This window comes from Mastomys coucha, unplaced genomic scaffold (genome assembly GCF_008632895.1).
Source record: "Mastomys coucha isolate ucsf_1 unplaced genomic scaffold, UCSF_Mcou_1 pScaffold21, whole genome shotgun sequence".
NCBI lineage: Eukaryota > Metazoa > Chordata > Mammalia > Rodentia > Muridae > Mastomys > Mastomys coucha.
In genome coordinates this window covers 53,932,979-53,950,392 of record NW_022196904.1, presented here as the reverse complement: position 1 = coordinate 53,950,392, position 17,414 = coordinate 53,932,979, and the positions used below count along the sequence as shown (strand labels likewise).

At 42.3% G+C, this 17,414-nt stretch overlaps 1 protein-coding gene across 5 annotated transcripts in view; it reads right to left on the bottom strand.

Moving 5' to 3' along the window:
• Positions 1-17,414, bottom strand: part of Otud7a (OTU deubiquitinase 7A) — a 289,376-nt gene that overhangs the window by 26,100 nt on the left and 245,862 nt on the right. For all 5 annotated transcript variants that reach the window (XR_004123087.1, XM_031386860.1, XM_031386864.1 and 2 more), the window contains exon 7: positions 107-208. Coding sequence is in view for 4 of the 5 variants with exons in the window: in XM_031386860.1 (XP_031242720.1) it covers positions 107-208 (102 nt within the window). In the remaining variant the exon portion in view is untranslated. The remainder of the gene's footprint in view (positions 1-106; positions 209-17,414) is intronic.

Here is a 17,414-nt window from a genome sequence, read left to right as displayed (position 1 = left end):
CACAGGCATCCTTCCAGATGACAGCAGCCTAGGAAGCTCTACTTGCTAACGGTGCATCAGACAGATGGAGAGCCCTGCTGGCCTCTGTTGCTGCCGGGGTGCTTACCTAGTGAGGCAGCATGTAAGAGGCAGTTCCCATCCCCTGTTGTAGCCAAAGGAAGCAGCCTTTTACAGCTCGTGCACACAGTAGACCACCAGTTCAGCCGACCTGGAAAGGAAGCTCATTTTAGAACAGATGCTCTTTAGGCAGAGAACAGGCGTGTGTGTGTGTGTGTGTGTGTGTGTGTGCGCGCGTGTGTGTGTGTATACACGCACGTGCAAGGTTTCTTTTTCTCAAACCATAAGAAGAAAAATTGCATTGGGGTTGGGGCAAAATAAGCTTTTCTTTCCCTGAGACCAAAAGTTACACAGTTTGTCTTAGTGTCTGTAGAGTATTTAAGACAACTAGATGGATGGTGGAGAATAAGGAACACAGAAGCAGTTAAGATGTGCATGCCTCCTTAAAGTTAGATCGGTGAGCTTTGCCAAGGTAGTGTACACTGTAACAGAACAAGCTTCAGGGAGAATGAACTGAATCACAGTCAGACCAATCCTAGCTGGGCATGATTGGCATGTGCTTGTCATCAGTGCTGAGGTTGAGGCAGGAGGTCTGCATATTTGGAGCCAGTCTGAGTTGGCCAGTGAGATCTCATTTCAAAGATGGATGAACCAACCAACCAACCAACCAACCAACCAACCAACCAACCAACCAACCATCCAACCAACCTACCAACCTACCAACCATCCAACCAACCAACCTACCAACCTACCAACATAATACAATATACTCCTTGACACTAAAACCAGATGGAGAATGTATAGGCAGAAATCACTCATGAATATGCTGCAAAATTTTCAACATGTAAACAAATAGTCCTCAGAAATAGACACCAAGAATGACACAGCAGGACCATGTGAGGTTGATGCTAAGGATGAGAAGTTGGCTTAATGCTTAAAAATAGATTAATTAATATAACTCACCATAGTAAACTACAGAAGAAGCAGTTCAAATAATCATAACATGAATGGAGAAAAAAAATCTAATAATAGTCAATAATCACATCTGTGATTGAGACTAGCAATAGGAAGGACTGTGTGCACTTGACAAGGAGCACCTATAAATGCCATGGGGCATTCTGAATGGTGACAGCATGACTGCTTTTCTTTTAAGTGAGTGGAAAGCCCAGGATGCCCACTCTTACCATTGTGTCGACCTTCCCAGTGCAAGGAGCTAAGAATACCATTTTGCAGCGACAGATTAGAAAGAAAGAGGTAACAGCCTTATTTTCAGATGACATGATGGCATACGTAGAAAATCCGAAGGAAATTGCAGAATACTATAATTATTTTGTAAAGGTCATAGAATATAAGATCAATACTCACAAATCAACTGTATTTCTACATACTAGAAACAATACATGAAAAATCAAGATAAAAATGTAACAGCATTTATAACCGCACAGAACTGACTTAGGCATAGGTCTAGTACCCCTGTTCAGCACTCTGGTGGGCTGGGGAGGACAAAACGTTAACGAAAGGTTAAAGCTCTAAACACTCAGGGAGGCACCACAGTGACCAAGGGAGCTCTCCACATACTGAGCATGTGGACTCCCTCCAGACTGACATGCTAAAGACATTCTCACAGTGTGGTTTCTTACAGAAAGGAAACGATTAATGATATGGAATTCCGCACCTCAGATAAACTGGAAGAGATAATTCATTATCATTAGACCAGCAGCACAAGCTTTAATTATGGCAGGAAAATGACCCTGGGTAGAAGTAGAGTATGTAAATGGAAAAAAGAAACTCGAAAGACAAATACGTTGGTAAATGTAAGTGAATAGCAATTAATGTATAATTAGCACCATCTCTTGGGGATTAAATTATATGTGAAGCTACAACAAATGTAAATGTCAGCTACAGCATTGATTATAGCAGTCTGTATATGTGAGGTGAAGCCTAAGGCCTTCTATTGGACAGTAAAAATACCAACTTACAGGCAAACTGCAGTAACTCAAAGGCACGCTTTCTAACTGTAACATCTTTCCAAACTATCAACATAGTGGAAGGGAAGACAGAATAATAAAAACCCCACAACCTTAAGTAACTCCAAAGGAGGCGGGCTGCTAATACAACAAAAAGGCAAGATAACAGATTTAGATTTAAATAGCAATACATTAGAATCAAATACATGTTGGCACTTAAATGTGAATGAACTGAACACCTTAATAGTGATTTAGGATAAGTAAGTTCTGGAGATCTACTGCATGGCCTGGCTCCCATAGCTAATGAAACCATATTGTACACTCACAATCCTGTATGAAAGAGATCTTAAATATGTTCACTCTCACCATAAATGGCCACTGTTTGAGGTGGTGGGCATTCTAAGGAACATAGCTATGGTAGTGATTTCACAATATATATGTATATGAAACATCACCTTGAACACTGTAAATATACACAGCCAGCCTGCCATAGTTTCTTGGGCACAGGATAAAGGCTCCTAGATCAGAGACAAATGACTTTATTATTCACAGCACAGCAAGCAGCGTCATTTCAATACTGGATCTTCTTGCCCCGCCCCAGATCTCACAGGAATGGTGGGAAGGCAGGCTCAGATGGACACTTCTCTCAGTGGTCTATGTTACCACTGAGAGACCTGAAGTTTAGTAAACCTAAGGCTTTTTGCATTTATAATGAGCTGCTAAAACCGTTGCTGAGAGAGACAGAGACATATAGAGATATACACCGAGAGATAGACAGACAGAGAGACAGAGATATACCAAAAAGAGAGAAAGAAACAGAGAGGACAGAGGAAAGGGGGAGGGGGGAGAGGAGAGGGGAGAGGACAGAGATTTAATTTCCTCTGGTAAATGCTGAGCAAAGCTTCCCTTTCCACAGAGCAGGCAACATCCCTCTTGATAAGGCTTGCTTTGCTGACAGCTCTCCGCATGGCTCTAAACCCTGCTCCCACTCTACTTCCTATGCCTTTCTGGTCAGGCTGTCAGCCTCCCATCCTGTGTGCAGCCAAGTATGTAGTGACAAATCCTTTACAGGTAAAGCCACATCATGCCTAAGGGACCCAAAGTCTTGCTAAATTTCTTCCCCCTGTAGATTTTGCTGGTGTTTCCAGGGGATCAGGCAGTGCAGATGGGGTTGCCTCTCAGAAATGTGCCTGTAGGAACCTTCTTTGTCTAAATCTTGGCATCTCAGCAGCTTTGACAGCTTGTAGGATTCTGATTGTCTCCTTTTACACTGGATTAGGCAGACAGATCCACCATTAGCCCTTCCAATGATTTTTTTTTTTTTTTTTTTGGGGGGAGCGGGAGATTGCCAGTGCATTATTTCTGGTAGTAATTCAACTTGTATCAGTGGAATAAATCTGACATTGTTGAAATGTATGGGTGAGTTTATTTTGTTAAATATTTTGTATATAATTATGTCATGATTATTCATGAGTGACCCTGGGCCTATTACCTGTCAAATGGAAATGGGACATCCAAGAATACTTCTAACTAGCTTCCAGAGGCATCTTGGGATTATATGAAAAGTGGAGACTGATCCTTTTTGGGGAGACTTTATTTCCCATGCTGCTGCCCAGTGTAGAACTGTTTACTGTGTGAGTCTCTCAACGTAGTCTCCTAAGTGCTTGGCTTGGCTCACTGCTGCCTCTGCTGAGCTGAAATCTGGTGGTAACCACTGGGCTTTGGGAGTTCTTCTGCTCTGATATTAACTCCACAGAACCCAAAATGGGCCTAGCCATCCAATCTCTGAGTAGGACTCAAGAATGTTCCTGTAGATCTGGCGAACATTTCCTTCACAAAGCTGCTTCTCTTTGTAGCGACCCTTGGGCTGCTGTCAATGATTCAGCAATTCAGCTACAGGTGGAAAGCTATGTCCTGGCAGGTTAAACTCTGTGCCAGATCTTGGCTGCTACTCTAATGTCTGGGCCACTCATATTGACGTGTACCCTCAACATTTGTTCTATGAGGGGGCTGACTGGTGTTGAGTGGCAGTGCCTGTACTGCTCAGATGCCATCATGGTCTCCTGCATCCTCAGCAGGTGTACATGGCAGCATTCCCACCATCTTAGGGGACAGAATAGAAGACTCTAAGATAGTTGTGCAGAGGTGGCCACTGTGTGCCAGACACATCTGGCCACTGTCATGGCAGAGGGGGATGCAGGGCTAGGATCTCCTTCTTCTAGCAGATTTCCATCAGGGCTTTCAGCACTCCCTCCCTGATGCTGACCTTTTCAGGAAACAGAGCTGCAGTTATGGTCCAACCAACCAACTCTGGCCACATTATTCTGTCATTTCTAACTAATCCATGTTGTATTCCACCACAATATACTCATTGGCTCAATAAGTTGGATGAAAATTCACACGGCAGCTTTGTCTCAATGTCATACCTAAGTGAAAACTAAGGCTCATAACTCCCTGTTTAAGACTGGTGAACCTGTCCTTTGAGGGGTAGTCCTAAGCCAGCAGGAATAAAGTGGTAAAAGGAACACTGATATGTTGGGAGGTGTCCTGACAGCGTGGTGTTTACCCTTACCCATGTCCCACTAAGAAAACCCTTTCTTGACTGCTGTACAAACCTTTTCAATATGTTCTGTCAAAACTGATGTGCAGCCTCTAGGTGAGTGAGAATCCTACTCTGTGTCTCATGTCTCCTCTGCTACTGCTGGAGGAAGCTCTTCACACCCGGGTCTGCACACTCATCCTCAAGCTTGGCCTGCTTGAACTTTACCCCAGTCTTAACTATTCCATAGCTCTTCATTATGACTCTCAGGCATCACTGGGCAGTGATGCTCACCAACAGTCCTGATTCTCTTCCTGTTTCATAGGGGTCTCCTAATAGAAAACAAGAGCCAGGTAAGAAGCCCAGCCCCTCTACCCCTGTGGCCCACAGACACTTGCTTTCCTGCTCACTTCCCTCACAGGCAAATCCCCTTCAAGCCTGATGCTTGGCTCTTCTCATTTCTTGATATTTCAAGACACCTGGCTGGGACAGCTCTCAGATGACAGGTCATATCCCATATATGCCACCACCAAAGACCTCTAGATCTCCACATGATGTCACAGTCTGGCTTTCAACCTTTGCCAATAGCCATTTCTCTCCCCCTCCTAAATGCCTCTGTAGTCTTCTATGCCTTATATTTATATGACCCTATGGCAGATCAGAAATATTGACCAGGGCCTCTGTCCAGCCCTACTCAGCTCTGAAGCAGGTCCAGAGATCAGATGTTTAAGCACTGTTACTGATTTCATCTTGCTGATATGTCAGAAAGGAAATATGCCAATAAAAGACCAAACATTGCCGAATGCAAGCAGGCACCAGTACCTGAAGTCTGAACTCTAATAACATATGCTTGCATAGGGCCTTATGCAAACATCTGGAACACAAGTTCCAGTGTCTACAGTGCCTGAACAAATGTCCAGACTCAAGAAAAGCAACATCTGGCATAAAATTTACTACTTAACAAGATAATGAGATGTCCACCACTAACTCCAGATATGCCTGGCCCATTGGCTAAACCCAAGCAACCCAACCCACCAACTGTTATAAAATATTTCCATCCCCTGTCAGCTGGGCATCTCTGTCTTCTGGCAACACAGTCTTTGCCATTCTGTATCTTGACTAATTCTTTTTTTTAAAGATTTATTTATTATTATACATAAGTACACTGTAGCTGTCTTCAGACACACCAGAAGAGGGCGTCAGATCTCATTCCGGGTGGTTTTGAGCCACCATGTGGTTGCTGGGACTTGAACTCAGGACCTTCAGACTAATTTTTTTAAAAAGATTTATTTTATTTATTTTATGTGTATGAGTACACTGTAGCTGTACAGATGGCTTTGAGCCATCATGTGTGTGGCTGCTGGGAATTGAACTCAAAACCTCTGCTGGCCCTGCTCACTCCGGTGTAATTCACTGTAGCTGTATTCAGACACACCAGAAGAGGGCGTCAGATCTCATTATGGGTAGTTGTGAGTCACCATGTGGTTGCTGGGATCCGAACTCAGGACCTTCAGCCCCGGACTAATTCTTATACAGCCACTGCCATCAGCTTCACACACACACACACACACACACACACACACACACACACACACACACACGCACACGAGCTCTTCTCTGACCCAGGTTTCTCAGGTCTTCTGTCAGCATGAATGAAATCAGGTAGATGGATGTAGTTATCAGCTGCAGGCAGAGTGAACTCTCAGACACTGCAGTTCTTAACACAAAGCAGACTTTTTCAGATATGTCATGAGATACAGAATTCAATACCCACTGGGGAAGAAGAGCTGAGAAAATATAACAGGATGAGCAGAAAATACTGATAGACCAGGCATGAATGTGAAGGGCATGGAGCCTTCTGGGACTGTAAGCCAGTTTCAGTTCAGTGCTCCCTGACTGGAGTTATGGGCTGAGTCTCCAGAAGGAAGGGTGGGCCTCTCTAGAGAAATGCAGCACCATTTACAGCCTCCAACTTTGTCTGCATGATATCTAGATGCCAGTAAAAAAAAAAAATCACTAGCCACTTTCAGGCTTAAAATGAGGTTAAGAAAAAAGCCACATAAGCCATCTAGATTTCGAGTTAGCTGACAGAGACTTTGAAGTAACTTGGATAGAGTAAAAAAAAAAAAAAAGTAGAAGAAACAGATCAAATAACGTATTAGAACAAATATGATGTTCAAAACATTTCCAAGTTGGAGATATAAATTTTACAGATCTATAAACACAAGAAATATTAATACAAAGTAAACCATGCCAAAGCACACAGTAAAGCTGCCGAGGATTAAAGACAAGATCTTAAAAGCAGAGGAACGCATTGAAAGGGTGATAATGAGATAAGGCCAGGGCATAATGCGTGGAGCCTCAGAAGTGCTGATAAAAACGCCCCCAGACCAGGGTCTGTCCTCAGACAAATTGTCTTCAATAGCAAATGAAAGGGAAAAAGCAAAAGAGAGACCAGGAGGCCTCTTGGTAGGATAGAAGTCCCCGAGGAAACCTCAATGCTGACAGCACAGAGAGGAGCTGCCTGGACTCCGCTTACTGAGACAGAAAACAACACCCAAACCCAACCAAGGCTGTGACTGAGCCGGGCCAGCCCTGTGAGAGGTAAAAGGACAAAGAATGGGTAGTCTAAGAGTGAGGCTGAATTTATTACTAGAAGAAATGGTTTTATATAGAAAATACCTAGGGATCTACAAAAACTTCTTGACCTAATAAACAAATTAAAGTTTATCAAACTGCAGGCTACAAAAAATTTAACAAAACAATGCCAAAAATGAACTGAAAAACATAAACACTTAAGTACATATCTGTCAGTGGAGGGGGGGGGGTCTGACAGATTTCCAGAACAATACAAGCTACTGCCATTGCTCTTGGTTACCCGGAAGAACTTGATAGCAAGCTACCATTGCTGAAGACAGCACATACTTGGGTTATTGGACAATGGAGTCATCAGGCTGGTACTGATCTGGAGGCTTTGGTCATACTGGCTAACTTTCATACTGCCAGAAGGTGCTACACAGGCTGCTTATGGGGAAAAGTAATTATCAGCCTTACTGACTGAACACTATAGGCGACCATAAGGGCTCCTGCCAGTCACGCCTGTGGATGCAATACTGGCACGAGTGTTATGGGAGTAGCCAGCCACACTCTAATTGAATGTAAGGCACTCCACACATAGAGATAGAACACATGGCTGGTATTTTTTAACTGGACTTAGATCTTAAAGTAGAACCCACCATTATTCTGCTAAATGAACATGGTATCAAACTGCCCTCTAAATACTTATCTTTATATAGATTGGCTCAGATCTTAATCCTCATCAGAGAAGCCTCTCTCTTCTTTTCAATAGATGGGTCTTAATATAAAGACTAGCAACTCATCCAAGTGCAGGGAGTAAGATCTTGTGGAGTTCTCAGCTCTGAGTGGGAATCTGGATCATACCTCCAAACGCAGGGATCATCATGGAAGGGAGAGGAAAGATTGTAAGAGTCAGAAGTTGTGGAGGCTGCTGAGAAACAGTGTTTTCCTGATGAGGCAGGCCTATTGTTCATAAGAAGTCGCAGCGGCTTTGACTGCACGCAGGAAACTTGCACAAGATCGGGTCAGTCACAATGCCCTCAGCAACAGAGGCCATCACAAGGCCCAGCAGTAGCTGAGGAGCTTTTGGCAACCATCAGCTGCTGGGGGAAGGGGAGTCAGTTTCCTTCAGGGATATGTCCCTTGGTAGGTTCCCCATGCTACAGTGGATGGCTGTACAGCCAGGTGCATACTGTCTACACTAACTAGACCCAGGGAGTTTTAAAAAAACAGTAAATATACTCGGGAGGGAGAAATGGCAGTGGGGTGCGGAAGGTGTTGCAGAGGAGGAAGTGGGGGTGGGCTTGAGCAAAACACACTTTATATGTTTATGAAGTATGCAATTTTAAATAAAAAACTATTTTAGAAAAGCGAGTAACCAATAAAATCTGAAAGAAAAAGAAAATCTGAAAACTTACATCCATGGTTATGTAATTTATCATGAAGAAACAGTATTCATCATAATGTAGACTTGGTGTAAAGAAGACAAATCAATGGAACAAAATGTGAAGACCAAACAGACTCATGCTTACAGCCAAGCAATTTTCTACAAAGCTGTGTGGATTATCAATGGAGGAATGAGATTAGTTTCATACAAGTGGTGTGAGCATTAATGGATACATGGAAAAAGACCTTCAATGTTGTCTTTGCACTATAAGCACAAACTAATTTGAACTAAAGCATAGCCATAACCATCAAACTAAAACTTATAAAGATTCAGGGTCCCAAATAAGCTAAAACTGAAATATGTCCTAGAAAAAAACAGAACAGAATATTACTGCCAAAGAACAAAACACTATGCTTGACTTTATTGAAATAAAATGTCTCCTCAAAGATATCAATGCCAAGTGAGGGGGCATCTGAGAGGGAGCTGAAGATGGACAGAGCAAACAACCTAATAACAATGGACACACGACTTAACAAGAATTTGATCATGGAGGAATTATATATGGGCAAAGAGGACACAAAAACTATCCTCAATATTGATAGCCATCAAATACTAGACTGAAAGTGCAGAAAGCCACTGCTTCACACCCTGCAGACCAGTCTCTCACAGAAAAACTGGAGACACACGGCAACTAGACTTTATGTATGACACAGCTAAAAGTGTAAATGGCACCATGATAAATGGCACCATGATGTTGGAAAACCTTTTGGCAATCACTAACAAACCATGGTATGCCACATGAATCAAAATTCTATTCTTGGGTAGTTACCACAGAGAAATGAAAATGGAAGGCATGCAGAAAATCACCCAGAGCAGCCTTACTTCTCAGGAAAGCCATTTGCTAACATATCAGAGGCTTTGCTTCTGAAATAGTCAACACTTAATGATGATCTTGGGATATACCTCTAGTGAATTTATATTAGTCTATTTTCTGTGACGATAACAAATTACCTGAGGCTGAAAACAAACCAAAGGGTTCTATTTAGCATGCATAGTTGTATTCTTGACAATTGCATACACAAACATACATATATATTCCTATATATATTACATATTGTACATATATATATTCTATATATAGTCATTTCTATCCCCATCTCCCACTCTCATTCTCCTCTGTCTCCTCCTGAGACCCTCCTCCTTCCCCAAAAGTTCCCCTTTAACTTTGGTATACTTGTGTGTATGTATGTGAGTGTGTGCAAGTGTTAATGCATAAGTGTATGTGTGTGCATGGGAGTGTGTGTGTATGTGTGCACATATGTGTGTAGTGTTGCTTGCATGAGAATGAGTTATTTAGTGATACTTGGGCATCTTACCAGTGGTTGTACCAGTGAACAAAATGACATCCCATTGTCTCAGACACCTTTAACCGCCAACTGTCCTTCAAAGTGGTGGGGCCTCAGGAGTCTCCCTAACCCATGATGAAATGTTGGCATCTAAATCTTGCAGGGTACAAACTTTTTTTTTTTCCGAGACAGGATTTCTCTGTATAGCCCTGGCTGTCCTAGAACTCACTCTGTAGACCAGGCTGGCCTCGAACTCAGAAATCTACCTGCCTCTGCCTCCCAAGTGCTGGGATTAAAGGCGTGCACCACCACTGCCCTGCTAGGGTACAAACTTTTGAGGCTGCAAGTTCAGGACCAGACAGATGTATCTGAAGGCCTCATGGCTGGATGACATCATGATAGGAATACATGTCAGAGGAACAGAGCTGTCACATACTGAGCCAGGAATTCAGAAGAATTCAGGGGTCAGGCTCATTCTTTTATGATGATTTATTATCATGGGAAATAGCCAGGGATCCATAGTCACTACATCAATCCCTTTTGAGAGTAGTACAAATGAAAAAAAAAATGAGAGTAGTACCCACATCTTCTTAGACATTATGCCTTAAAGGCACACCTGCTACCTCGCAACCCTAGGCTTCCAACATGTGAACTCTTAGAAGACACACTGAAACCATAGCAACCATATAGTTCAGCAATTCACCCTGGTCTTTACTCAAGAAAAATGAGAATAGGAGTTGTACAGAATGGCCCCAGCAGCATGACTTCTCCACAGACCATTTGCTGATAGGTCTGGGGTAGCATCTTGGGCGATCAGCCTGAGCTGTGACCTCAGCCTGCCTTTGCACAAGGATCTGGGTTAAGATATCTCCATTCATTCTTTCTTGGGAACCTCCTAGACAGCCTCACCCAGATAAGAGTGCAAAAGGAAAGCGGTGAGATGAAGTGAGCTACACAGGAGTGAGGTAGGCACTGTGGCCAAGGTGTTGCCATGGGTGACCGTTCCATCTGGATAGAGTGCATTTGCACTCAACGGCTTTTCAAGAGAATGTGTTCCTAGATCATCTGACAATGGTATGTATGCACCATTTAAGTGACACAAACATCACTTATAAGCTGCTTCTGGGGTATCAAAATTGTTCAAGTTTATGAACCAAGTTGACATATGCTCATGTACTTATACATATACATTTTCATGTTTATGAATGTTTGTATGTATGCATATGAATTTGAATTGTTTATAGATCAAGTTTCTAATATTATATAAAACTATTTATATCAGGGCTGGTAAGATGGCTCAGTGGTTAAGAGCACTGACTGCTCTTCTGAAGGTCCTGAGTTCAAATCCCAGCAACCACATGGTGGCTCACAACCATCTGTAATGAAATCTGACTCCCTCTTCTGGTGTGTCTGAAAACAGCTACAGTATACTTACATATAACAATAAAATAACAACAACAAAAAACTACTTATATGTATTACTATATGTTTTATATTTTACTGGGGGGGGGATAAAGTATAGTACTTAGTCACCCCTCAGGACTTTCAACTATTTGTGAACTTTACTTGAATAAGAATATTTAATATGGATATTCCAAGACATTGTAAGAAACATCTTAGTTGACAGTTTTAAGGGACCACATCTGTAATCCCAGCACTTGAGAGTGAGTCCTAAGTTCTGCCTTGAGTTTGAGGCCAGCCAGGGTTACATAGTGAGAGTCCCACATTAGCCTGGGGTAACAAAGTGAGTCTCTTCCTCCAAAACGGGAAAAAACCCCCAAAAGATGGAAACCAAAAAAGAGTCTAATCCTAGCAAGCACTGGGCAGCTGCAGGCCATTGATTTGTTTGTCTCGATAGAGAAATGCAACTGATTTTAACAAAAGGTGTTAATGCTTTCAAAATAAAAACAATGAGATATGAAGGTAAAGACTCCAGCTCAGTAAATTAAGGCTCTCAAAAGCATATTCAGTTTAGAGCCAGCATGCTAACAAAGTTTAATATAATAAGCTTGTCAGCACTCTTGTTTAAACTGTCTCTGATCTGCTCCCCAGTGCTGCCTGGTTAATATTCAGTAATTCTGTTTTAATGATGTGTTTTATTGGCACAAACTATGCCCTAACTGTAAATGGAATAGGTATTGTATGTAATAAAATGCCCACTACAAAATGAAATGGATATATGAAGATGCTAATGCTTATGCTAACAATGGGCACATTCTTAGCACCTGCAAATCATCCTACTGAAGCTGAATGAGAAATACAATTAGGGGCCTTAATTAACAGTATCCACGAATGGCCTGTTGGAGGCATAAGTGGAAATAATATTCAATCACTTAGTAACTTTTTGTCTCTAGGCTGTGTAATAGCAATTTGTCTCACTTGACTTTTAAAAGTTTCTTTATAAAGTTCCAGGCTGGGAGATATTAAAACTATGTTACTACAAATTAAAAAAAATATGGTAAGACTTGTTTTAAAAAGGGCATAATAACTGACACATTTAATTTGAATGTAGGCGTCCCAGTCCATGCCTTAAATAGCATCTATGGTGTAAGGATTCCAGCAGCAGTCCATGAGCAGCAGCGGAGAAACAGGGAAGGGAGTGTTCTAGGTTAGGCTTTGTCAAGTTGACACATGTTCTAGTCATTTGAAAAGAGGGAAGTTCAACTGAGGAACTCCCTCCAGCAGATTGGTCTGTAGGTGAGTCTGTGGGGGCATTTTCTTAATTAATGATCTATGTAGAGGACCCAGCCCACTGTGGGTATTGCCACCTCTGGGCAGTTGGGCCTGGAGTGTATAGGAAAACAGGTTGAGTATGCCACAAGGAACAAATCAATGAGCAGCATTCCTTTGAAGGTCCTGCTGCTGTTCCTATTTGAGTCCTAGAGCCCTGAGTGGATCGTCTGTGATCAAGATGTATAGACCAAATAAACCCTTTCCTCCCTCTTTTGGTCATGGTGTTTTGTCACAGCAACAGAAAGCAAAGTAGGACAGGTATTATGCTAATGAGACAGGTGGTCTGCATAGAAGAAGAAGAGCCCTATAGTTTTTCCAAAACCAGGACTTTCCCCTCCCATCTTTTTTAATAAAGCAGGGAGCAGGATGGGTTAATGTGTCTCTCTATCCTCTCTGTCTCTTCCTACTTTACAGAGAAGGAAACTGAGGCCTATAAAGAGTAAATAACTTGAACATGCTAGCAGGAGACACAGCTCATCCCAGGGAGATCAGGATGAATGATGGTTCCATCTATTTGGATGCACTTATTCTGCAAACTTGAGAACCTGAGTTTGAATGCCCAGCATCCATGGGAAAAAAAAGCCAGGTATGGCTGTGCACTCCTACAACTTCAGCATTGAGGGGTAAAGAGGAGCAGGTCCTGGGATCTTGCTGGTTGGCCACAATATCAGGTTTCAGGTTCAGCAAGAGACCTCATATCAACACAATAGGGTAGACAGTGATGGAAGGCACATGATCTGCTCTGACTCTACGTGTAATGGACTCAGAGACCTGTACACTAGTGTACATCAGTGACACAAACCATAAACACACACACACACACACACACACACACACACACACACACACACACACACCAAACGAAGCCCCTACAGATGCTCTAATAAGGACCAGGGGCTTGGAGAGTCCTGGATTAAGATGGCAGATTAGAAGCTGCCTCAGTTGGATGTTGTAAAGGAGAGTGGTCAGGATAATAAAGAACAGATTTTGTTCCAAAGAAGGAAAGACTGAAAGAGCATTTGACTGAAAGGTACAGAGAAACTAAAGATGTAGTGAAAAGGAGCAATTTGCATAAGGCTTGAGCTCCAGTCACTTCCTGGCAAGGTCAGGCAGGACCCTGGACAAAGATAGGTAGCTCTACACCAGAACAAGCTATAGATCTTGAAAGCCTTCAACCAGGTGGGACAGTGGCTTGAATGTGAAAAGCTCCCATCAAGCTACGTTTTGAATAACCTGTCCCCAGCTAGTGGTACAGTTTTGAGAGGCTGTGGAAACTTTTTAATGTGTGGCCTAGCTAGCAGAAATTGGTCTCTGGGGGCAATGTCAGTTCTGACCGAGGCCCCAAAATTCTGCTTACTGAACTTACATAAAGATATGAGGCCCCTCCACCACAGGATCCCAGTGCCATGAATCTCACCATGTTGCCATTGGCACAATGGCTGAAATTATGAGTCCAAAGGAGGCTTTCCTCTCGTAACTAACACAGAGACTGCTGTGTGTTGTGGCAGCAGTCAAGGAGGTTTATTCTGTCATCCTCCAAGTCTTGGAGGGCTGTGGCCTTTTACCATTTTGAGAAGAAAACTATTATTTAGGGCTAAGCTATCCTGGGGGTCCAGATAAGAAGGTACAACCACAAGCCACTGAGTCCAGGATCAACCTGCCACAGTTCCATGTGACTAACAACTGTAAGAGGCAGTTATGGAGAGGGCTGGTCACAGTCACACTGTGGCAGGTGGCAGGAGGTTTGGCTGAAGGAGTGGAGAGGATGGGGGTTGGTAGCCTTACTCTCTGCTATTACTTGAGGATGATGTTGGTATGGGATAGCCTGGAATTGGAGATCAGCCAGTAGCCCATCCTGGAATCTCTGAGAACTCTGAAGCTCCAGAGGAGTAATTTGACTTTGTACGCTTCTTCCATGGTGTTTAATGCTGAGGAAGTTTTCAAAGCAAGGAGACTAGTCCTCCAAACTGTTCAGATCGCAGAGCTGTGCTTGCTTCCTCCATTCCTGTATGCCTGGGAGATGTGCTCTGGCTTGGATATTAGCCACACCAAGGTGTTGGGGGAAAGCAGCAAGCTTATCCTACAGACTTCAAAGCTAACTGTGTTCAGCAGAGCTTCTGGGTACATAAAAGAATCAAAATGCTCTAAGGAGAAACAGTTATGGCAGGCACGTGACACTGGATTCCTTTCCACTAGCCATCAGCTTAGCTGGCCAGAAAGACATTAGTCTCCAACCCATTAATACCCCAAATACCCATTAAACGACAACTTTGGAAGACCCAGAGAGTTGTGCCAATACTTGACATCTTTCCTCCTGCATCTTACCTTTTAACTTAGTATATCTTGGTAGCATATTAACTTTATTTTTCTCTTTGCTTATTTAATTGAACCTATACGGAAGACAAAATGACATTTTTCTTCATTTTGTACTCAGACTTTTCAATCTTGGTTTTTTTCTTTTGTTTCTCAGAACAGTTTTCTTTATTTTCTTTTCTTTAACATTCTTCTCTTTTCTGACACCTTTCTATGTTCCTTTTTTTTACTTCATTCTTTTACTAACTTTTAACTTAACCTTAAATAATTTTGAACTTCATAGTATAGTCCATACAATTTTAGCCATTATTGGTTGTTTATTTAATGGTTTAAATTAGTGTTAAATGCATTTATTTGGTATGTTTGGATCAAGGTTGTTGCTGTTACAACAGTTTGTTTTCTTCTCTCTGAATGATATTGGGGATTAGATCCTCAACTGCAGAGTGTACACTAAGATCCCAAATAAAATGAACAGGCATCCAGAGCAACAGCTTTGCAAACTGCAACATGGAAATACACAAGACACCTGAGAGAATGAAGAAACATGACAACCTTCCAATCTTTGAAAGATTGCAAATATTTAGCTACTGCCTCCAGAGATATTAACATGGTTGAAATGCCAGACAAAGAATTCAAAAGCATACTTGTAAAAACATCAACACCTGAAACAGGAACAAACAGGCAAGTGAATAAAGCAGGAAACCAACTCAGGATGTGAATAAGAACGTGTACAAAAAGTTGCCAACATGGCTGAGATATTCAGGGAGAATTTGAAAAGTCTGAAAATCCAGCCAATCAAAACTACTTTGAAATTTCCTCTTACACCAGTCAGAATGGCCAAGGTCAAAAAAATCACAAAGAATCAGTGAAACTGAGAATTGGTGCCAGGCATGGTGGCACACTCCTTTAATTCCAGCACTTGGGAGGCAGAGGCCAGTGGATCTCTGTGAGTTTGAGGCCAGCCTGGTCTACATAGTGAGTTCCAGGACAAACATGGCTACATATAGAGACCTTATCTCAAACAAACAAACAAAAATCTTGCCAAACAAACAAACACCCCCAAATAGAGGGTAGATATAGAGCAAGGGCCTAGAGGGAACAGATAGACCTCCTTAGGAAAGGGATTAGAATATATAGATATTGATGGAAGGCCTGGAATGAGAGGATCAAGTGGCTGAGGGTAGGAGTGAGGGTTGTGAGAGGAAATATGGGGAGAGACAGTTAAAATTAAAGGGTATATGAGGGGGTACTATAAAAACCTAACACAGTAGAAACTTCCTAAAATATAGACATATATGAAGGCAATCCAAATGAAATTGCCAAATAATGGGGGAGATGGAGTTGCCCCTTGCCATCTGTTACCAAAGCTTCCAGTATGGGGACTGGATTACATCTAAGTGAGTTGTTGGTCAAAGGATTCCCACAGACGTCCCCAAACAGCTCAGGTGTTTCCCAAGACTACAGGCTGCTCTCCATAATGACAGCAAGGCCCATGCTGAGAATGGCACCCACACAACTCATTGAACATGGAGATGTAGAGAGCTGGAGGCTACACAGAGCCTTTGCCTCCATAGTCTACTGACTCTGCTGCCTCTGACACGAAAAGGCGCTATGCAGGTTACCAAAAGAGGAAAGTAAACACAGGCCCAGCCACAAATCCTTATCTACAATGGTGTACTACTTGCAATGTTGGCACAGAGCTTATGGCAGTGACCAACCAATGGCTGATTTGACTTAAGTGCCACTCCAGACATGAGTTTTACTCCTGGAACTCATTCCTGACACTGCTTGGGTAGCCAAGAACTTGAGACTAGATAGCTCAGAGTCCTAGGGTAAAACAAAATGATACGGGTTTAAAAAAAAAAAAAGAAAAAAGAAAAAGATGTAGTGATAAAATGATTCCCAAGGATAGTCTGCTAAACTTGTAGATTAGTTCTTTGTTCAGTCATCATCAGAGAAGTTTCCTCCTGCAGCAGATGGAAACAAATACAGAGACTCACACAGAGGATGAGAAACCTTGGAAACTTAGCTCTAAATGGGATGTCGCCATCAAACCCCTCCCCCAGAGCTCCTCAGAGAACCCAGTGGAAGAAGAGGCAGAAAAAGTGTAAGAGTCAGAGGGGAGGGAGGACACCAAGAAAATAAAGTCCTCTAATCAATGTGATCTAAGCTTACATAAGCTCACAGAGACTGAAGCAGTATGCATGGGACCTGCACAGACCTGCACCAGGTCATCAGCATGTACATTCTAGCTTCCAGTTTAATGTTTTCATGGGATTCCCGAGTGTGCAAACAAGTGGGTCTCTGATTCTTGTGCTTTCTCTTTGGCTTGTTTCCGTCTGTTGATTTATCTTGTCCAACTTCAGTGTGGTAATTTTTGTTTCATTTTATATTTTATTTCGTTATTTTTTTTTAAAACTAGATATTTATTTATTTATTTTAGATTTATTTATTTATTATATGTAAGTACACTGTAGCTGTCTTCAGACGCACCA